General features: G+C 39.9%; 2 protein-coding genes across 3 annotated transcripts; both read right to left on the bottom strand.

Annotated features, from left to right (window-relative positions):
• Positions 1–2,661: 2,661 nt before the first annotated feature.
• zgc:172271 (uncharacterized protein LOC100000381 homolog) lies at positions 2,662–10,974 on the bottom strand. Its single transcript, XM_040003014.1, has 17 exons — positions 10,866–10,974; positions 10,442–10,605; positions 9,370–9,469; positions 8,414–8,590; positions 8,139–8,301; positions 8,000–8,064; positions 6,767–6,924; positions 6,482–6,668; positions 6,248–6,396; positions 6,068–6,158; positions 5,572–5,619; positions 5,304–5,486; positions 4,945–5,092; positions 4,286–4,368; positions 4,007–4,191; positions 3,507–3,693; positions 2,662–3,423 (listed from the first exon to the last, which is right to left on the bottom strand). The coding sequence occupies exons 1-17, from the start codon at positions 10,918–10,920 to the stop codon at positions 3,380–3,382; spliced, it is 2,187 nt and encodes a 728-aa protein (XP_039858948.1). The 5' UTR covers positions 10,921–10,974; the 3' UTR covers positions 2,662–3,379.
• sfi1 (SFI1 centrin binding protein) lies at positions 10,714–21,924 on the bottom strand. 2 transcript variants are annotated; one of them, XM_040002887.1, is made up of 30 exons: positions 21,260–21,924; positions 21,106–21,177; positions 20,895–21,005; positions 20,710–20,804; positions 20,507–20,603; positions 20,297–20,399; positions 18,644–18,800; positions 18,384–18,545; positions 18,198–18,268; positions 18,016–18,108; positions 17,828–17,925; positions 17,667–17,733; positions 17,435–17,565; positions 16,790–16,871; positions 16,538–16,716; positions 16,363–16,438; positions 15,971–16,066; positions 15,796–15,872; positions 15,585–15,687; positions 15,395–15,491; positions 14,916–15,076; positions 14,753–14,827; positions 14,212–14,286; positions 13,926–14,102; positions 13,660–13,850; positions 13,072–13,336; positions 12,895–12,979; positions 12,639–12,783; positions 12,462–12,561; positions 10,714–11,613 (listed from the first exon to the last, which is right to left on the bottom strand). In XM_040002887.1, exons 1-30 carry the CDS (start codon positions 21,421–21,423, stop codon positions 11,440–11,442), a joined length of 3,579 nt encoding a protein of 1,192 aa, XP_039858821.1. In that variant the 5' UTR covers positions 21,424–21,924; the 3' UTR covers positions 10,714–11,439. The 2 variants fall into 2 exon arrangements, with proteins under 2 accessions (XP_039858821.1, XP_039858812.1); XM_040002878.1 differs by having other exon boundaries at positions 20,486–20,603; positions 21,260–21,923.
• Positions 21,925–21,976: the final 52 nt, after the last annotated feature.

Raw genomic sequence — 21,976 nt, 5'->3', positions numbered from 1 at the left:
ATAATCTTTCTCACTGTAGTATGATGGACTTGGAATTTGGTTCTCTTGGAGTTGCTTCTCTAAGATCGCTGATATGTTTCCTTTGTACTGACACACACCTGAATGCTCCAGACCAGCAAACTGCTGAAACCGTGATCTTTATACTTTGATGATCAATTAATTAAGTGGATCTGATTAGCAGCTCCTGGGTGCTACTTACCCTCTTAAATGCCATGAAAACAGCAAGGGTCTACTTTGTTTTTCACACACATTTTCTGAAGTCAGCTTTTGTTTTTCAAGTTTTTGGTAACAATATAAGGTAGCTATGTAATATTGTGTGATGTGTGTTTGCTTATCTGAAGTTCTACAAGAAATCTAGTAAGATTAAGGTGATTTGTTTTCATTATTTCCTGATCTGTAAAAACTAATAACTTAAAGAGGGTGTATTTTCTTTTTCATGTGCACTGGTATATGGATATTAATGGATATCACTGGATATTAATTTGCCTCTAGGTAATTTACTTATAAATGCTGTGCAGTTTAATGTCAACGAGAGCAACAGATAAACATATAACTCATGTATCTCTATACACATGGGATTGTTGTACCAATTCAAATTTTGTTCAGCTGTGCATAGATTGTGGTGTTTTTGCTTGAGTTGTATTTTTGATTTTTTGTTTTAATAAACTCCTAATACCTTGCAGTAGTAAAATATATTGTTTTTGACTGGCAGCTGATATTCTCTTCTTTTAACTTTTATCTGAAATGTTTTTCTATTCTACATTTCTGATTAAAAGTTCCATTTTATATTTGTTTTGTAATTTGCTCTACAGTACGCACCTTATTTTTGGTCTTCAATGTATAACACCATCAAAATTAATCTGGTAGCATACTGTGTTTGCTGTGTTTTCTCTGCTTTTCCTTGCACAGCTTTTGTGGTGAAAAACCTGTTTTGAGTTTTCAAGAACATGAAGATGAAATCTTTGCTTTTTCAAACAGTAATTAGCACTGTTGCCTCACGGCAAAAGGCCCTGGGTTCAATTCCACCATCTGGCCGGGGCCTTGTGTGAAGTTTGCATGGGTTCTCTCCAGGTACACCAGCTTCCTCACCGGCTCATTAGCTATGTGCTTTTTAAGCTGCTGCAAGTGCCTCTGACTGTAGCAAATAACTCTCAGACCACAGCACACACGTTACAGAGTAGGTGTGCATGTTTGGCAGCACGGCAACACTTCCTGTTAATAGTTTGTTGTGTGGTTTGCATGTTCAGATCAACAGCTGCACCGAGTACTTTGTACCACAGACATTTTGACTGGTCACATCATCAACAGCAAAGGTGAAATAATAATAATGATTATACCTTCGTTTGATACATGGCCTAGTAATCTGTTTACTAATGTTTTTGATCTCTCGTAGTTGACTAAATTCAAAGTCAGGGAATGTCATTTAGTTATTTATATAACACCTTTCATACAAAAGCAATTCAATGTGGTTTACGAAGACAACGAAGAGGAAAGAATTAGGATAAAAACAAAAAACAATAATAAAATAAAATGAATATTTCAAAACTAAAACTAGTTTTAGTTTTGTTTTAAGACTAAAACATGTTTGCTCTACAGTAGACACCATAGTTAGGATTATACACTTGAATTAGGAGGAAGAAAACAGAATTCAATTGACTGCAATCTACTGACATCTGGTGGATCGATTTTATAGGCCGTTATCACCAAAAGCTATATCCACAATGGATTTTATTCCAATCGCCACTAAATATGTAATGAATAATGTTTGCCACTTTGTGAAACCAAATGATGTGGTTACATTGTAACAGACTCCCCTCTACTCCTCCACTCACCTCACCTCTGCTGCTGAGGATAAATTCAGCCGAGTCACCAGCGTCAGAAATCACAAGTGAACAGCACCTCAGATTAGAGTCCAGATAAATGGCAGACAGAGTTCCAGTAGCAGACACATCTCTACATCAACTGTTCAGATGAGACAAATCAGGCCTTTATGGTCAAATAGCTGCTAAGAAACCACAACTAAGGAAAAGCAACAAGCAGAAGAGATTTGCCTGGGACAAGAAACACAAGGACTGGACCAGTGGAAAACTGTGCTTTGGTCTGATGAGTCCCAATTTGAGATCTTTGGTTCCACCCTTTGGTTTGTCTTTGTGCGACGCAAAAAAGGTGAACGGATGGTCTCTACATGCATGGTTCACATCGTGAAGCATGGAGGAGGAGTTGTGAAGGTGTGGGCGTGCTCTTCTGGTGACATTGTTGGGGATTTATTCAAAATTGAAGGCACACTGTACCAGCATGGCTACCACAGCACCCTGCAGCGACATGCCATCCCATCTGGTTTGCATTTAGTTGAACCAACATTTACTTTTCAACAGGACAATGACCCCACAATGGCCTCCATAGTCACCTGACTTAAACCCAATTGAGATGGTTTGGGATGAGATGGATTCCAGAGTGAAGGCAAAAGGACCAACAAGTGCAAAGAAGTAATCAAAGCAAAGGGTGGCTATTTTGAAAAACAAAATATAAAGCATGTTTTGAGTTATTTCACACTTTTTTGCTTACTACATATGTGTTCATTCATAGTTTTTATGCATTCAGTGAGAATCTACAACGTAAATAGTCATGAAAATAAAGAAAAAAACATTAAATGAGGTTTGGTAGTGTACATTAAAATGTATTATCTTTGAAGTGAACATGTGCCAACCACTGGAAAGGATCACCTTGAACAAGGGTTCAAGGTGATCCTTTAATTTCTCACCTGTCTGCAAAATTACAATTTATACTAAACAAATCATTTTACCAGCTTTAAAGGTGAAAGCATACAAATGATACACACTTAAACAAACTACAATGTCATTCTGTCATCGGTGCAGCCTCATGGAGTGGCTCTTTAGACTTTCTTTGCTTATCATAATGACAGAAGAAAAGCAGAAACTTATTAATTCTTAACATAACAAACAAAGTTAAGTTAAAGGCACACAACAAATCTGACAAAAGAGGTAATTATAGCACAATATATGTAGTACAGCGATAAGTGCAGTGCTGGGCATTATAACAGGTTCTATGTGTGACATTTTGCTGAGAGAATGTCATAAGATAAAATCAGTATGACAATGAATTTTTGCATTTACTGTCATGCTTAAATGCAGTTTTTGTGTCTTTGAAAAACACAAAGATTACACATCACTCATCATTTTTAGTTCAGATGGCATCTAAATGTAGTAAAAAGTAAAAAAAATCCCAACATTTTAACATTTTATTGAGTTTTTTGTGAACATGATGATAAAAAGTGATGGTTTGCAGACATAACAAGTATGTGGATGAAGAGTGGAAAAACTGAAGCACAGAGGTTGCGTTGTTCTTGTTGGTGGGTCCATTAAAATATGCTGCACACATCTTGATTGCAAAACTCCAATATATCTGTTGGAAAGGAAAGCAAACAGACCCATTAGTGACAGTTTAATTGTGCAACAATCGGCCACTCTGTCGGGCTGCTGTCGTACCAGAGTGTGTGCAGTTGAAGACCGTGTCTGCGTGGGTGTAGAACTCCTCTCCGAGGATGGAGCGGTAGTCCATGTGACTCGTGTGGGCAAAGCATTGCGTTGCATCTTTAAACAGCAAATCACTTTCTCCATATTGATGAGACTCAAAGAGCCTGAACTCTGTGTTTGAGTTGACGGCCAGAGCTTCCTATATGGTCAAAAAACAAGTAATAAATACATTTAGAGGTATAATTATCCACCTGTGTCCTCGACTCAACTTTGGGCTGCATATTGGTGCAAAAATGATGCTATGCCATTAAAACATAGAGCTTCACTGAGCAAATATAAAAGCAGGAAGATAAAAAGCATTCTGAAAAACTTTTATAATAAAGAAATAGAGCTGAGGTAAGTCAAAGCAAATGATTATAAAAAACACACTGAGTAGTAAAGTAATGTACTGGCAGTAGTTTGCTGCTGGGGAGATTTTAAAAACAGATTGTTTAAATAAAATCTAAACAGACCTGTGACTTCATAAGGAAGTCGTACACTCGTGCTGTGAGCACGGGCCGTGTCATGACGGTGTTTGGTGGGATGACTCCCAGATTACAAGTCTCCCAGTCTGATAATGGGGCCCGGCGGCCGTCAGCACACAGCAACTCAAAGTCTGACGATGACCACCCCTCTGCCCAGCCAGTGGTGTTCAGACCTGCAGGATGTAGGAGATGTAGACATTTGTCATGTGAAGTTAGAGTCTGTTAGTGTGAGTGATCGCATCACCGGTTTGATTTTGAATATCTCACCGAGGATGTTTGTGTGAAGGCTGTGTTGCTCGAGAAAGGCCACGTCACCGTAGCTTTTCCCGCTGCGATCTCCAACTAAGCACCTGAGCAATGAGTAACGGGTTGAAGGGTCAGTTTAATAAAATGATTTAACTCTGTTTCCACCACTAATTTATATTAGAGGAAACCCCAAGAATCAGACTTCGAACAATCACTTGGTGACAGTGGGAAGAAAAAAAACTCTTTTAACAGTAAGAAACCTCTGGGAGAATGAGGCTCAGGGAGAGGCAACCATCTGCTGAGGCGGTTTGGGGATGAGTAGAAAGAGAAAAAAGCAGAGGGGCTTTATATTCTTCACTTGTCTCACACTGATGTTATGTTTTCTAGTGTTGCGCCATGGTCATGTGGAAATTCTGTTATAATATTTTTGGATGGAAGAATGATAATAAAACCCATTTGAACCACTTGATTTCCAAAAATGCTTTGTTTAAAAAAAAAAAAAAATCCCTGTCAACTTTAGTATGTGTCTACAGATGACCCATAGAGACGAACGAAATTAGTTTATTCAGATTTACATGCATTATGATGATGGAAGATACTTCGAAAAAAGAGGACAATAGAACTTAGAAAGACTAGATTTAATAATATTTGACGCAGGACATACACTTTACTACACATACCTTAAAGCTCCCATATTTCCATAGTAACGCTCATTGTGATTTTCGGTGCAGCGTTTGGTTGCAGTCTCCCCTGTGCCTCCAATGCATACCTTGCAAAGATTACCCTCAGATCCAGGAAGACAGCTTTTCCAAAACACCTCATTGTACACTAGGAAAACACAAAGTGGCAGACTGCAGTCACGTGAGGGTCGAAGCAGCGTTGGATTAATTTAAAAGGATAAGGATCCAGCAGTGTGGGGTGCAAAGGTCCAGAAAACATGAACAAGATATTTCTAAGAAGTGGACTTGAATGAACACTGATTAGTGGTGAATACGTTTAGTAAATCAGGATTTCCCATGAATTTTTCTGAAAACACTACCTTTGTCAGGATCACAGGGGGAGCTGCTGTTGTTCGCCAGGCTTAAGCTGTGTCTGTATGGCAGGAGCCAGCCTGCAGGGCTGTAGGTGTTGCTGTGGCAGGAGCGACGGCCTCCGAGATTCCCGATGAATATGTTCCTGCTGGAGCGCTTTGCGACTGCTAAACCCACAACTGAGGGAAAGACTGAAGAGAGCAGCAGACGTGGTTTCTATGTAGAAATAAGATCATTGTAGACTGATTATGCAGCTGTTTTTTCTCTTCATCTCACCATCTGTCTCCAAGTGAGTGGATCCTTCAGCAGGCACGCAGTTTTTTCCTGTGAAAACCCAACAACACAAGAGTGACACAGAAAAGCACATGCTTTATTGATTAATCTGATGAGACTTTTTGTTTTGTTTTTTTACAAGGGAAAAATGCTATGCAATCCTAAGTGGCCCTTTGTGAAAAAGTAATTGCCTAAACCTATGAAATGTTTGCGCCACCCTTGGCAGCAAGAACTGGAATCAGACATCTGCGATAACTGGCAATGAGTCTTTCACCTCACTGTGGGGGACTTTTGGCCCATACTTCTCTGCAGAATTGTTTTAATTCAGCTACACTAGAAGATGTTTGAGCATAAACGTCATGTTTGAGGCTATGCCAAAGTACCCAGACTTTGGTTAGGCCAATCTAAACCTTCATTTCTGTTATTTTGAGCCATTCAGAGGTCCTTGTGTGTTTGCTTCATAATTACATTACATTATTATATTCTGCAACAGTCCTACCATAATATTCCGTCACAACGGGGACAAGACCACACTTCCCTGCGATGAACGAATGCGTTGCATCCAGCGAGACAGCGTCCACCTCATCCCTCTGTGGTAAAGGCACACGTCATTTTAGCTTGTATAGTGTCCTAGAGAGTTTGATAAACATCTCAATAATCTGCAGTCTAGATGGCTTACCTTAATTTTCTCGATACAGTCACGCATTGAGACAGCTCTGACGCACACCAGTGGGTCAGACTTTATGCTGAGCGCCCACTGCTCACACTTCTTCTGCTCTGCGTAGCTGATGCAGCACCATCTAATGACACTGTCCTCCAGTGAGCTTCCTGCAAACACAAAGACACCGTAAAACCCAAGCCTGTGCGTTCTAAGTTTAAAAATGTACAACCGTACATATACTAGAACAAGCACCTTCATGCCCAAGTCCTTTGAGCAGCGCCACATAATCCAGCCCCAGCACCTGACTGACATCTATGTCGTCTTGCAGGACAACGAGTTTCTCAGTCACATCTCTGAAGAGAAGATCGTTTTCTCCAAAAGATAGGGAGCTGAAGAGTTGGAAGCGCTGCCTTTCTCTTCCTTGCCGACCAAACAGCGTCTAACAAATTAATAAAAAATGCTTGAACAATCAGTTAGTGGGTACAGTAACAGCTATGACCCTTAGGCACAGAGATGGAAATTGAACAAACTATTTACCTGCACAGTTGCTAGAAATTTGCGAACAACCTTGCGAAAATTAACCCTGGTGACCATGCCCCCTCCTGGACCACGACCCAGATTACAGCTTCTGTACTGGCTGAGGGGAGCTTGTGTGCCATCAGTACACAGTAACCTGAACTCATCACGCTCACTCTCTGACAAAAGAGACAAATAAAAAACTGAAAGGTAAACAAGTCTTAAGGGTCAGTGCAACTTTCTGCAGTTTGGTGGTTGAACTGATTTAAACAGGATATTTACAGCGATCAGGCATAACATTATACCCCCTGCAGGTGAAGTGAATAACGCTGACTGTTTCTTTATCTTGGCACCTATTAATATGTGGGATATATTTAGGTGCCAAGAGAACATTGTGTCCTGAAAGTTGATGGATTAGAAGCAGGAAAACTGGGCAAGCATAAGGATTTGAGTGAGCTTGAAGAGGACCAGATTTTGTTGGCTAGATCAGAGCATCCCCAAAACTTGCTCATTGACAGCTGGATTAGGCCCCAGCCTTTCAGCGACCCCGAATAATAAGCCGTTAAGAAAATAAGTTGAAGGACATTTTGATGAACAACATATTATATTCTATATTTTGGTTTTCTGTGCAAGCTTTTTCTGTGCATTATCTTTTAAAACCTGTTAGTCCTGATGACTATGTGTAAAATAAAGGAACAAACCCCTCTCAGTTTATGGTGAAAGCAGTTTGTAGCACAAAGATCAGGAAAGTTTATTTATGGCTGAAACATAGCAGCAATACAAAGTAATACAGAAGTTTGATCATGAAAAACAAAACAAAAATTTGATAATTGGCTCAGTCCCAAGGTTGTGCGCAGCTTAGCACTTTTCTTTTAAGCACGTTATCTATCTCACATGCATTAGCTGATTAGGCTCAGCAGTTGCCTTAGCATGAATATGGACCATCGAAGGAAGCCGGGGTACGAGAGGAAACACACACAGGCTGTTAGGTGCTATTGTGGTTAGCACTGAACAACTATATCACCCACTGTCATCAGAAAGACTCTGTTCAGTCAAACTGTAATGTCATCTTTAGTTTTATTGTTTAATAACAACCAACAGTCAGTTTGCCATGACTTTAGGAACTTAACATTTTTTATAAATATGATATTAATAGACCCCTTTATGCAAATGTCATTTTCAAAACATTTTGCTGGTTTTGGGATATCCCCATATATATTTTTATTTCAATACAATAAAAAAAAAAATGCGTACCTTCAATAGTTTCAAGTGCTAAATGGTCCACAAATGCAACATCCCCTATCCCCCTCCTGAGACATCTGTAACAGAGCAAAACAGGAAATAAAAACAGTTTCCTGATGTTTTAACTGGTTGACCTTTTGTAAAGCCTGACCTGAGAGCTCCCTGGTTGTTGTAGAAGGGCTCGCTGTGGGATGTTTCGCAGTGGTAATTCTTCTGGCGTATGTAAGACTTCTGGCCCTGGCACAAAGTGCACAGAGGAGGAGCCATCGCACCAGCACCAGGAATACAGCTGTCACTGAAAAAAGTGCTGACATCTGTCAGAGGAGGAGAAAAAAACAAGTCAGGGTGGGGGACTGAAAACCCAGATCAGAAATGAAAACACATTTATGGAAAAAAGCAGCTGACAGTTGATTACAGTCCAATTACCCTGACTAAGCGGATGTTCCTTTGCCCAGCTCAGGTAGTTTCGGGACAGCAGGAAGCCGAGCGGGAGACTCCATCCAGCTGTCCATCGAACTCCGCTGTGGCAGCTCCTGTGGCCCTGCAGGGATCGTATGTCCAAGCTGCTGTTTCTCACCACAGCCACAGACAGAGTACAGCCTCCTGTAGATAAATATATAAACAGACATGTGGGTCTTTTCATATCAGTATCAACCAAATCTAAATTTTTTTCCACCTGAGTTATTGAAGCTATACAAAAAGATTCCTTTTTTAAGAGTCAAGACTGGGTGCTTTTTAACAGGTTCTATTTTTTCTTGTTTTTTGTTTTTTTTGAAGTTCAGAATGTCCACTCCAGGTGTCCCAATCTAAAACTGAAATCTCAAGATGCAGCTCCTTTAGCATTACCAAGATCTTAACTCCTTCAGTAAACATAATTTCATATTTAACTGGCAATTTGGAAAGTGTTAAATATATAAACTATGCTAGAAAATGATTATATGCATGAGGAATTACGGCTAGAAGATTAGTCAAAATTTAGGTAAAAAGGCTACCTTTCATATGCTACAGCATGTTGTAACTAGTCACTCTTCCTGCACAGCCCTGAAAGATTGACACAAAATTTACTTTTTCAAGTTTTCTCTTGTGAATTATTATTAATTATTTTCTACCTTCATTTTGTCCATGAAGCTAGCTCTTGCATTGCTCAAAAATATGAAAAAAAAGGTTATTAAAAAGCGCCAAATTTCAAACCACTCCTGTACTCTGAGGGTGTTAAAGTCAGAACATTTTCACAGTATGATGGTACTATTTTGCATGGTTATGCTCATTCTAAGCTCCAAGCTCATTCTGAATGGGGTTAAGTTCGAGAAACGTATTTTTCAATAACCCCCTTTTTAGATCAGTGCTGAAGATACATCTCAGAAAAGTGAGCTTAAACCTACCATCACTGTAGATCTCCTTAGCAATGGCTACAAGGTCAAACTGCTTGACAGCTGAGTAAATTTCTCCTGCATCTAAAGTTACAATGTCAGCACGATTAGCCTGAAACAAACAGTTGACAAAAAGAGTTTTAAATAGTTAATTTTACATCTCAGCAAATTCAATTAATACAATGCTAATACACGGTTATCCCAAAAAGAAGGGATGTGCAATGTACTGTTTATAAGGTTGGGGAAACCTGCAGTCAGCTGAGACTAAAAAAGTCACTTGGATGAGTGACGAAACATTTCTCCCACTGAAAACGCTACGTCCAGATGAACAGAATCAACTTTTGGGTAATGTACTTGCACTTTATTGTGTCCTCCATGTTATGGTGCTTTCTAATTTTACTCCACTACAGTCTGGATGTAATCATTGCATTTTGTAATCCATTTATGTTACAGCTTAATTTCATTATTGTAGTTCTCCTTGCAACTTCACTATTACACTTCTCTCTCTCTTACAGTCCTGCACACATATTCTGTCTTGCTTCTCGTGACTTTCATTTGCATTTGGTAAATTTTCATTTACCTCATTTTCACGTGCCTGCCTTATCACCAGTGCAAACAGGGGGCTAAAAGTCAAACCCAGCCCCACCATGAACACAGGAGTCACTCCAATCACATATCTCACCACTGTCCTCATACATGTCGTCCACCATCCACACATAGTTCTCTGGCACTCCCTCGTGCAGTATCGCAGTTCTTCTCTTGGCGCCTTATCATATGTTATCTCCATAAAGACAAGTGCAACTCCTTCCATCTTTCCATACTTTTCCATCAACACTCTTAAAGCACACATGACATCTGTTGTGCTTTTTCTCAACATGAAGCCAAACTGCTGCTCACTAATCATCACCTCGGTTCTTATCCTAGCTTTAACAGCTCTTTTTCATATTTTCATGGTAAGGTGAATCAGCTTTACTACATCTCTGCACATCACCCTTGTTACTGATATGCAAACAACTTTAAATAATTTGCCCCAAGCTGGATTAAAACGCCTTTTTATTGTGTATTGCATTGTAGACTTGCTCACCTTGATCCTATTGATGCAGTCAGTTGTGCTAGATGCTCGTATGCATGAAAGTCTGGCAAAAGCTGCCAGAGTGGCTGGTGACACCACTGCTGCCAGAGCTTTAGCTAGTTCTGCACACTTCCTCTGTTCAGGATCTGACACTGCGCACCATCGCATCTTCTTAGCTGCCATGAAGGGAGCAGTTCAAATGGTTAAAGAAAGAAAATAACGGCCATAAGAATGCATACAGTCCTTCCAACTTTCAGTAAATTCAAAAGACTCTACAATATTCATATGATTAAACTCAGTTTTATTAATATCCTGAAAAGCAAATGCTCCAAACAGATGGTAACAGGAACCAAAAACACCTCAACAATACGAGGCTGAAGAACATAAAATATTTCAAGAAACAATAATAATCACCTAGTTCAGTAACAACACTTACCACTTACAGAGCACACAAAGATGGAAAAGAGTAAAATGGGATAAAATCCTTGCATTTTGACTTGCTCTTGATCAAAGATATAATAACTCTGCAAACAGACCGCAGTCCTCTCTGTTAAACTAAAATCTGTGATTTTAGTTCAGTGATTTTCTGAAGTACTAGAAGCACTGCTACAAACAGGGTAATAGCAGACCTATTGCGTAAGGGCACCTCCTCCAAAAACAGTAAAGTCACTCTTTGCACACATATGGAAAATATTTTGCACCATCTGCAACAAGGACGACCCCTATCCAATGTTTTGCTGGATTTACAGCTATAGAGCTGAGTGTTCCTTTAAGGCACTTGACGTTTATGTTTTGGGAATGCCGAAGACATTTTACACAATAATTAATAAGAACCATTCAAATTGGTCCCCACCAGCTGAGGGCAGCAAAGACATAAGCACAGAGTAGTTAAATATGCATATGCTGATTCAGTTCTAAGCTCAGACTATTTTTAAAAAATGTGATGCTGGCAAGTGAACAACAGTTCAAACAATCAGCAGGTGAGCCCGTCACGCTCTCCATTATTCCTGTCATGTTGGAAATGCAGAGTTTTGAGTTTCTGACTCTTCTGTTTTTTGATGAGGAGCATGAAGTCCTAAACTCCGGAGGACAGTCTGCAAATGCTGGATTCTCTCTGCGTGCAGCAACATCACCGGTTTCTGTTTTTCCAGCTTAGTGGACAGCCTGTCGATGAGCTCCTCCAACTGTCAAATGAAAAATCACCAGGAGTGACACAATCAGTATCATGAACAATAATTTAATAATTTAATTGAATGCGCCACCCTCTCAGCTCAGTTTCTTTTCCTCCACAGACAGAGATTTACAGGTCAAATGACGCTGTAGAAGAATGCATGGAAAATCTGAGCCATCAGGAAGAGAAACTTCAGAAGTTACTTCAGGTAACTAGCATCATGATTAAGACTGCACATGCACACATTGCAAAGTCCCTTTTTCCTTTCCATAAGGAAATAAATGTGAACCCTTAGATTTATAACAGATAGTTAAAAAATGAAAAGGGTAATGTATGTCATAACTGAATCTGTTTTCCTACCTTATCACGCTTACTTGTTGTGTAAGATATCTGTTGTTATAAGTGCTTATACACTTTGTAGATTCAATAATTGCATAATATCTGAAATGTCAGGAATTTAAAATATCTTACTCTAGAACTGGTCGAGGAATTACCTAACAAAAATACTTTTTTCAACAAAAGGCAGTTCACTTCATTAATAATCTCTAAAGCTTCACTCACACACAGATGTAGAGACGGCTTGGCAACTCCAAAAGAGGTTGGTGAGTGGTTCCTGGCTCAACTAGTTGAGGAATATGCACTTTTGGTGGTTCCCTAGCAACCACCGTTCGCTAGGGAACTCAAGTGTAAAATTAGTCTTTACACTTATGTGACTGGGGTACTAAGCTTAATGCTTATGTGAACCTAAATGTGAAAGGCACCAAATTTTGGGCTGTGATGATTAAATCAAGATAGCGTAACAGCAAACAATGTAAGTTTATGTTCAACATAAACAGTGACAAAAGTATCTTGTGTCCTTACGTCCTTCAACTCTTGACAGATAGCATTTTTTTCCATCACTTCGTCCTTTCCACTGGTCTGCAGCCAACTCTGTAACACCCCTTTCAGCTTTCGCCATGCCCTGAGTGAATAAAACACCGGTGCTATTTTCACATCACATATTGCAAAGAAAAGAAGAGTGGAAAAACAGATTTCTACCGGAGTTGCTTTCTGTCCAGCTGGAAACTCTTCATGTCCTGTTGAATCCTGAGAAGCTCGCTCATCAGAGCTGACGTTGAATCACTTGTTGCATTTTCAGCATCAGGAACCTCAGTTTCTCCACCAGATGCACTCAGACGTGTTTCTTGAAAAAGCAACAAAACAGTTCTTTTGAGTTTGGTGATTTAATAAGTTTTTTTGTTTTTTTTTTATAAATATTGAAAACATACTCTAGAAAAAAGAGCAGGGTCTGTACCTGGATATGCAGATGAGTGGGGATCTAAAGAAGTGACAGACTGAGGAAAACGCTCAACTGGAGAGTCTCCAAGACTTGATTTGAACTTAAAAAGAAAAAAAGGTTTAACCCAAATTGAGTTACTTAATACAGCAACAAATGGTTTCTGATATGTCAAACAGGTGTATCTTATCTTACTTTATTCTGTGTCCCAGTAGTCATGAAAGCAGAAGGAGGTAAAAGAGGTTCTTGGTTTTGGGTGTGCTGAAAAAAGTCCATGTTGGACATCAGAGATTCAGAAGGTGGCACAGTTGACATGACACTGCACTGATGTGGAGAGGCAACCAAAACTTCATCAGCATGGCGGCAGTTTGACGCTGGATGGTTTTTCTGTGTGGGACGACTGGACTCAGATGAGTTTGAAGCTGCTTTAATGTTGGTGACGGCAGATTGTGGCTGGGTACTTGAGTAAACAGAAAAGAAAAAGCTTTAATCAGTGATTCCTACACTGACTTTTAACACAATGCTTCAATTTAAGTAAGCTTATTATAGTTCAAACGATATTCAGATGCTTGTCTTCTGTTTTTATTTTCATGCATTACCACATACAGCATTGGAAAAAGGATTTTACCATCGAAAAACATGAAGCAATATTTCTTTTACTGATAACTTCTCTTCCCTTTATGGGGCTAAAGGCTGCAATGTTTGGGTATGCAGCCTAAAAAAAAAGTCAAACTGCATGTGTGGAACAGTTTCACGGCTTGTCAGAGTGAAGTACACACTCACAGCTTGCTGTGCAATCCAGCTGCAGCTTCCTGCTTTGTTGAGTCAGAAGATGAAACACTGCTCAGACAGAAGCTCACACTCTTTTTTGCTGGCTGCCCTCTCGTCTCTTGCTCTCTTCGGGGTTTGCACAGTGCCCGCTGCTTCCACCGTGCAGCACAACGTTTAACAACTCTCTGGAGGTGTTGTGATCTCTGCAGGACACAAGCAGAGAGGTGAGGCACTGAAATCTTAGGTCTAGAAATCACAAGAAATGCACAATAACCTACTTGCAGTTGACTGTGTTGTGTTAGGTTTGTTGTGAGATCATTCATATGAGCGGCATATGTGAGGATGCATGTTACCCCCTCCCTCAGCAGCTGGTCTCTGTAGACCAGTGCAGCTCTGGCAGCATGTTCTTGCTTTCTCCGCTGCTCTGTGACCCAAATCCTCCACCCATACAACACCTGCGTCAGGTCCAGAAAGTATAAGAGGGCTCGTTAGACCCTGTGAGCACCATTTCTGCAATGCATTTGGTGGTGTAGAGAGAAAAGAATGTGGAGGCAGGTTATTTACCTTGGCCTGAAGTGTGAGGGACCAGTGCCAGAGTGCTCTCTCCGTTTGCTTCGCCTCTCGCTGTCTGTGCTGCAGCTGTTAGCAGAAAGAAAAACCAAAGCCTGTTTAACTGCTCTCAATCAAAACCAATCAATACTCATTCATTAGAAATGCTACATTTGCAGCATGACGACAATAAACACACAGACAGATCTCAAAATCGCACAGTCAGAATACACAGAGACAGCCTAAATCCATAGGAGAAATGTGGCAAGGTCTTCAGATGGCCAAAAATAAACAAACCTTCAAAGTGCCATAAAAACCTGGGAGCAAATGAAGTAAGGGGAACTGATGCCATTTTAAAAGTAAAGACTGTTCACACCAAATACTGATTTGATGAATCAAATCTATTGATTTAAAGTCTGACTTTGCTGTTTTCCCATAACTCCTTTTCCTAACAGAAATGATTAGCAGTAAAAGCAAAATAGAAGCAAATGGTAGATATTCGCTTCTTTTGATCAATCAGTCTGTTCAGACCACAAAAAAAGGAAAATCAACAAACCTTTGTTTTCCACTGCTCAAAGTACATCTGGTACATTTTTAATCTCAGCAATAACAGTCCCTGTCGTTTCATCACCTACAAAAATCACAGTTTTAAACAAGTTAGATTACAGCTTGATGTCAGTATAGATGTATATGCATTGAGGGATAAAAGAAGTTAGAACCTTATTCTTCTGGTGCTGGTAATGATGCTCTTTCCAAGCTTTCAGCGCATTAGAAAGGAGTTTGGAGTTATGGTGTCTCCTGGCTTTTTCCATGATTATCCTCTCTCTCCGAGCCTCCCTGGTCCGATTCCTCCATCGTCTGAAAAATTGCAGCAACCGCACTAAACACAGAAATCATTAAAAAGTTTACAACAATTTGGATACACCTGGTAACCAGACAACACAGTTCTGATGCAACAGTTACTTAACAGGTACAAAATCTTTGACAACTGCTAAGGTAACTGCTGCATTTGTCTAGGCGGTATCTTTCCATGACAGCCAAACAACTCTAAGACTAAGAAAGACATGCTGGAATATCAAAATTACTTACCACTGCTCTTAATGGTTACAGGTAGGTGGCAATCACAAGAGCAAAGTTAAGTTTGTTTAAAGAAAAATAAATAACTAAAAGGAGTTAAAACGGCACCATATGACATTACCTTCATTTATAGACTGCTGAGCCCTGCTTAGTGCTTCCCTCTGCTGGAAGCGCTTTGACACCGCAACTGTTGTTGCCTCTCTCCACGCATGAAACACCTTGAAAGATTTAGTGAAAAGAAAGCAATTGGTGTTGAAAATATGAAGACGCCTGATGATTTTGAACATGTATGCATCAGATCGCTTTGTAACCTTAAGCTGAAGGGAGTGATCGAAGTGATTCTGTGCTTGTTGCTCTTCGAGCCGGATCTCTGCTCGCTGCTCTGCATTTTCCCTCCACTCAGTAAGCGCCACTCTGGAGAGACATGACTGAAACTTAAGATCCTAACAAACACCTAGGATTTCTAAACAGAAGAAATGAAATTCTGATTTTAGAATGAAACACAGTATTTGTCTTTATTACCTGAGAAAACACTGAGTGTGCTGCTTGTGAAGCTCCTCTGCATTGTCATAGATCTGAGACATCTGCAGGTGGTGTTTCTGTGAATACAGCAGGCCACAATGCATAGACTTCAACATTGTTTTCATGACCCTAAAGAAATAAAATCATGTGGTTTTAACTGATATAAGATGTGTACCTTCCAGGCCACAAAGGAGTGTTTTAGAAGTTTAACTTCATGCCAACTCTGAACCTCTTCCAGCCTGCTTTTCTTTGCTCTCTGGACCTGAACAAACTGACACACACACAGAGAAAAAAGAAAACGGATACATAACACATGAATATAATAAAAATCAAAGCAGAGAAGAAAAATCTATCAGCTTTCATAATGGCACTCCAAAGCTTTGGTCTCATTTAGGCAGTCTCATGCTGTCAGAGATGCTGAGCAGAATTTATAAGATACACATTTCCACATCAAAAAGCAAATTCTTTCAGTCTTTTTCAAATCTTAAGCACTGATTCCTTACTGCACAATGACTAAAGTAACAGATGGAGTGCAGACTAGACTCAACAAAAATGTAAAATAATCACCTTTTCCCATTTTTCTACAGCCTTTCTTAAGCAGCGCAAATCACCCTGCTTGCAGGCCTGCTGCTCTCTGTTTCTCCTGAAGTAAAACAAATAAACGATTCTATTAGCCGACAGCACATTTAGCTCAAGCCCAAATGATTCAACAACTTCACCAAAACGTCTTCTTGAGCTTCACCTGTCTCGTAGCTCAGTGCTGTTTTCCTTCCACTGCATCATCGTCCTGTGTAGAAGTGTGTGACGATACAGACTACGTGAAGCCTCCTGTTTCTCCACCTCTTTGATCTGCTCTTGTGTGCGCTGCCTCCATCGCGTCCAGGCTCTCTGCTTCTGGCATCTCTCGTCATGAAGAACTGCCTGGAAAAACGTAAATGTTATTTATCACCAGTGCGGTGCACCACAACAAAGTTTTCATCTGCAGTTGACGTACCATCCGCTCAGAAAGCATCTCTTCCTTGAGCTTCTCCGACTTCCCCCACCAGGTGTAAAACACCCAGGCGCACTGGCGCCGCCTGACAACACAGTGGACAGACAGATCATTTGGACATATTCATCCACCCACTAAGGTTGAAAACTACAAAGTCTACACACAAACCAGTACAAACCAAAGTCTAGATAGTGCAAACTGAATGTTCTCCCTCAGATGCCTAAATAAAGTCAATCTGATACTCTGACTGCCTGGGAAATGATTCCTGATTGTGGTGCCTCAGGGCTTGGATACCACAGACAGTTCCATAGAAAACTACCTTTTTGTCTTTGAGTTACAGCCAGAGACCAGCTCCCACGAGCAAAAATGATCCTCAATAAAATTGGGGTCAATTTGGCACATAAGATGATGTCTGCTTTCTGTTTAAAGACTGTGGTGAATCTGTATGCGTGCATCCCACCACTCAGAATGGGACCAGTGATCTAAAAATAGAGGGTCTAAAAACAGCATCCACACTGAAAGTGGCCCAGAGAAGCCAAAAAAATAAGAACCTTAAAGGGGAAAGCAGCCAAATTTAAAAAGGTATATTGTTATTTTAATTTCTTGGGAAGAGTTGCATAACTGAAGAGGAGAAAGGTGATGACTCACCGATTATAAGCTTGAGCTTTGAGTCTTCTCTGTTGAAGCATTCTGCTGTGGAGGGTAAACTCAACCCAAGACTGGAAACACCGAGGTAGCATACGGTCTACAAACCAAATGTCTGCACGACGCTCCAGTTCCTGTAAAAAAAATAAACAAAAAAACAAAACATAACAAGTTGATTGTGTTGTAATGTAAAAGCATCTGTATCTCTGCTGTCTTGAGTTGTATTTGAAAATACCTGCATGTATCTCTGCTCAGCAAGTTTCTCTCTCCAGTGGTGAAAATGTCTTCTAAGCAGTGAAGTGCTGCAACGAGAACCAAATTCCATTTGTAGCACCGGTATTACAACAAAGAACTGTGAATATAGCCCTGTGGATTGGGAAATGTATGTAAGAGCACCTGTAGTTACTCAGGGCCATCTCTATGAGGGGTTTAAAACTCCAGTTTTCAGCTTCCTCCACACAATCCTGCCATAGTTTCCAGTACTTACGAGTCATCTGAGAGAAAAAAAAAAAAAAAGCATTTCAGATGCTTTGAAACCTTCAATGAGATTAACCCTGACTGTCTGCAGTGTGAAGACCAGTTACCGTTTGCTGACAATGTTGGATAGCCATACGGTTGTTCAGTCGATATGTTTTGTTCAACACGACATTAAGAGACAACCCTCGCAATCCAGCACGCTGCAATGAGAATGCGCTGAGATGAATACATGAATTGATCGTGCTGATCTTTGCTTATGAGTGGGTCCTTTATTTTATTTATTTATTACCATTAAATGATGTTGGTAGTGTTGATTTGCTGAATTCTTTCTTTCAGTTTCTTCTCTGCACAATGCCACATCTACTGAAGAGCTCAAGAATCAAACAACAGTGCTAATAACTTAAAACTGATTTAGTAGCAGGTAGAAAAACTAGTTTATCCAAGTTTTATCCATTCTACAGGTGGATCAGGATACAAGCTCTCCAACGCACCAGTGCTCTGCACTGGATGCTCTGCGTGGCCAAACTGGCTGCTGCTTGCAAACGGGTCTCTTCACTGTGTTTGCGATCGAGAGCATTTCTCCATTTACTCCAACACTTCCTCACCAGGAGGCAAGAGCAGGCACGCTGAGCCAAAACTGAAGGCGAAACACAAAAGAACAAAAAATAAAAATGTGTTAAGAGATAGCAAAAATAATGATGCTTCAAGAAAGCTGCGTGGGTATTTTATAATGACCTTGTGTTTCTTTCTTGGTGTGGCGGTACGACACATATCTTATCCACTGATGCAAAGCTCTTCTTTTCAATCTGGAGATAAAATGAAACGCAGCTCTGGATTCTTTCTCTTTCTGGCAAGAAGCAGCCGTCTGCATCTCTTTCCACTGAAGCCAAGCCTTCAATACAAAATATATCAGGTGACTCATCACCAGAGAGAACACACAGGAGTAATGTACCTCAAGGTTCACTACTCTTTGGTTTTCTTTATACATTTTACCCTGGGAGCATGTCGTCCATGGGCATAATATAAGTTGACAACCACCTCAGCTTAGATAAGCATTTCAATTCAGTCATATTTTATGCTGTTTAGGACTTAGACTCAGTAAGAGTTAGTTTTCACAGGATTGTCGTATAACTGAGCTATTTTCCCATTCCTGATTTATTTTTGCACATTTATCTCACTTAAATGTTTCAGATCAAACGTTAATATTAGATAAAAAAATAACTGAGGTTCATATGAATGCAGTTTTAAGTAATGATTTCATTTATCAAGAATAAAAATAATCCAAACCTACAAGGCCCTGTGCGATAAAGCAATTTCTCCCTAAACCTAATGACTGTTTGTGCCACCCCTGACAACGAGAACTAAAATCAGGTGTTTGCAATAACTGATAATGAGTCTTTCACATCCCTGTGGAGGAATCTTGGTCAACTCTTCTTTGCAGAATTATTTCAATTCAGTCGCACTGGTGTGTTTTGGATCATTGTTCTGCTGCATAGCCCAAGTGCGTCTGAATTTCAGAGCACGAACTGATGGCTGGACATTCTCATTCAGGATTTTCTGGTAAAGAGCAGAATTCATGGTCCATCACAGAGTCACCACCATGTTTGACTGCTGGTGTAATGTTTCTTTTATGAAATACTGTGTGAGTTTTATGCCAAATGTAACGGGACTCAAACCTTCCAAAGAGAGATGGTGGTATGATGTGAATCTACTTGACTTCGTCTGACAGGTTCCATTTCCATTATTTCTTGATTCAACAGGTCTGCCTTGAATCAGGCTGAGGTGTGGCTATTAAAATTGAACTCAACTTTCTAAAGAATGTGATTAATCACAGTTAATTTAAAATTCAATAATAACAGATGAAATTATCAATATATTATTGTTATTATTATTTTTTGTATTTCCTTGGGTCATCTTTATCTAATTAGTTTGACAGATTGGAACAGCCTAACTGAGTAGATCAGACTGCCGAGCTTACTATCATCTATCATCACCATAAATCTCTCTTAAAGACATACTTTGATGAGCAAGTTTTTACTGTGCCTCTGCTTTGAAGTGAATGTTGTCCTTCATCATTTATTCTTGGTGATAATTTTTTATTTATTTTAATTTTTCATAATTGCATCTAATTTACATGTTTATAATTGTAATTGTCTTTATCTTTATAAAGATAAGATTTGTCTTTATCTACTGCCTTTGAACTTCTTCTAATGTCAGTGTTCCTACACTTTATGTTGTTTCACTTTTAATTCTTCTTAAACATTTTGTAGTTTGTCACTTTGTTTTGAAAGGTGCAGTATTGAAAAAAGTTATTGTTGTTATTTTTATTATTACTATTGATAATAATATTAACATGTGATTCACAGGGGTGTTCGATCACGCCCTTACCCTTGTCTTTAAGGTTAGTGCCCTCTGTTTCTGTGCTTGATCCTCCAAAATGTGAAGGTCTTGACGGTGCTGTAATCTAGTCTGCCACAAGCTCCACACTGAGCTGCAAAACAAAAACAAAGGTAAAACCAATATTATGGTAAAAATCATAATGCTAGAAGTTTTCATTTGATAACACAAAAATCTCACTGCATAGCTGAGAGCCTGTACTGCTCAAGAGCTGATTCCAGCATTCTGCTCTTCAGTCTTCTCATCTCTGTGAAAACCTCCCATCTGTCCAACACCAGACGCATCCGCTGCTTGTCAGCTGATAATAGAAACAAAGTGGGTGATGACACGTCAGTGAATTATGAAATCTGACAAAAAAAAAAAATCCCCAAACCAACATTACGCTTGAATGGTAAAAGTCACACCAAATGACTGAGCCTTTTGCTGTTGCATCTTCTTTTCCCTCTGCAAACACACAAACATTCGCCAGCTGTGGAGAGTCCAGTTGCACAGGTAATACCTGAAATAAAAGCAGCATGAATACATGAACAGACTTTGGTTATTCAACTATAAAAGTCCTTCATAATGTCCTATAATGTACTGTAATGACCTGTAGTGACAGTCTGCTCGCATGTTCAGACTCCACTCCCTCCTGGATGACCACCACTCATCTCTCCATCCTTCAAAGGTTCTTCTCAGTACCACTCTGTTATAATGCGACCTGGAAAACACTGGAATTAGTGAGCAGGTAGGAAAACGAGGGCAACCAGATGGCAAACTTGAAAATGCTTTCAATTTCCAAAATAAATGAAACACGTTACTTTGCTTCATGAGGAAGAACTCGGCCAAAGGTGTTCTGTATCCATATCTTCAGAAACTTTCTTGCAAGGTGCCTGCAGAAGTTAAAAGAATGGAGACTTAATTTTCAGGAAGACAGTAACATGATAACAATGGGTCAAGGAATAGTCTCAGCACCTTATTCTCAGCTCCTTGAGTCTTCCACCTTTGTTCCAGCTGTATCCAACTCTGTAAGCGACCTTTCTGGTGTGAATTTTGCGCACTTGTTTTGCTTCGCCACGAGATCTGACATAGTTTAAACGGGGTCTTACTGGATCCGAGTTTCCGCCGCTACTTTGCATTTTTCAAGTGGCTATTATACAGAGCACCGAATCGCATCACTTCTCATATACAATCATCCTCATTTTACACTTTGAAGGCTGTCGTAGCTTACATGACAAAATTACCTTCATTTATCCTCACGTTAAAACTCTTTACAAAGTGCCGCGCGTTTGTTTTTCCTTATCACGTGACCACTTGGCGTCTTCGATACACAGTTGTCAACAGCAACAACCTCCGCTGCCGCTCCACACTAAACTGGTTGTGGTAGTTGTAAGAGTCAAGGTCTGCTTAATAAACTTCTCAATATGGGGTGGTGTTTTTCATACACCTCTCTCTACAACAGTTTAAATTCTGAAATGTTTACTTCACACGGGAAGAACGTACTTAAGGTCCCCTCAGTTTAACGACGATGACACGAAATGTCAGTCGTGGACTGCCCGCGAGGACGGGGTCTTTATTTTCATACGGACCACCAGGAGACCGGCGGTGGAGAATCACAAATCGAGCGAATCCTGAGACAAAATATGGCCGTCTCTAATAATGCCTGTCAAGTGCCTTTTACCGTAGTATAAA

Source organism: Simochromis diagramma, unplaced genomic scaffold (assembly GCF_900408965.1).
Source record: "Simochromis diagramma unplaced genomic scaffold, fSimDia1.1 OVJJ01000320.1, whole genome shotgun sequence".
NCBI classification, from domain to species: Eukaryota; Metazoa; Chordata; class Actinopteri; order Cichliformes; family Cichlidae; genus Simochromis; species Simochromis diagramma.
The sequence above is the reverse complement of the archived record's forward strand: the minus strand, read 5'-3'. Positions and strand labels throughout refer to the sequence as shown.

What these genes read in the sequence shown, in the direction of transcription:
- zgc:172271 (XM_040003014.1), bottom strand. Translation starts at nt 10,920, where the DNA reads ATGCAAGGATTTTATCCCATTTTACTCTTTTCCATCTTTGTGTGCTCT. An exon ending in AGCACTTGAAACTATTGAAG is followed by an intron (nt 6,925 to 7,999) that starts GTACGCATTTTT and finishes CTCTTTTGTCAG; the next exon opens with AGAGTGAGCGTGATGAGTTC. An exon ending in CCCCTGTGATCCTGACAAAG is followed by an intron (nt 5,093 to 5,303) that starts GTAGTGTTTTCA and finishes GTGTTTTCCTAG; the next exon opens with TGTACAATGAGGTGTTTTGG.
- sfi1 (XM_040002878.1), bottom strand. Translation starts at nt 21,423, where the DNA reads ATGCAAAGTAGCGGCGGAAACTCGGATCCAGTAAGACCCCGTTTAAAC. An exon ending in CTCAAGGAGCTGAGAATAAG is followed by an intron (nt 21,178 to 21,259) that starts GTGCTGAGACTA and finishes TAACTTCTGCAG; the next exon opens with GCACCTTGCAAGAAAGTTTC. An exon ending in ATCACTCCCTTCAGCTTAAG is followed by an intron (nt 15,492 to 15,584) that starts GTTACAAAGCGA and finishes AAATCTTTCAAG; the next exon opens with GTGTTTCATGCGTGGAGAGA.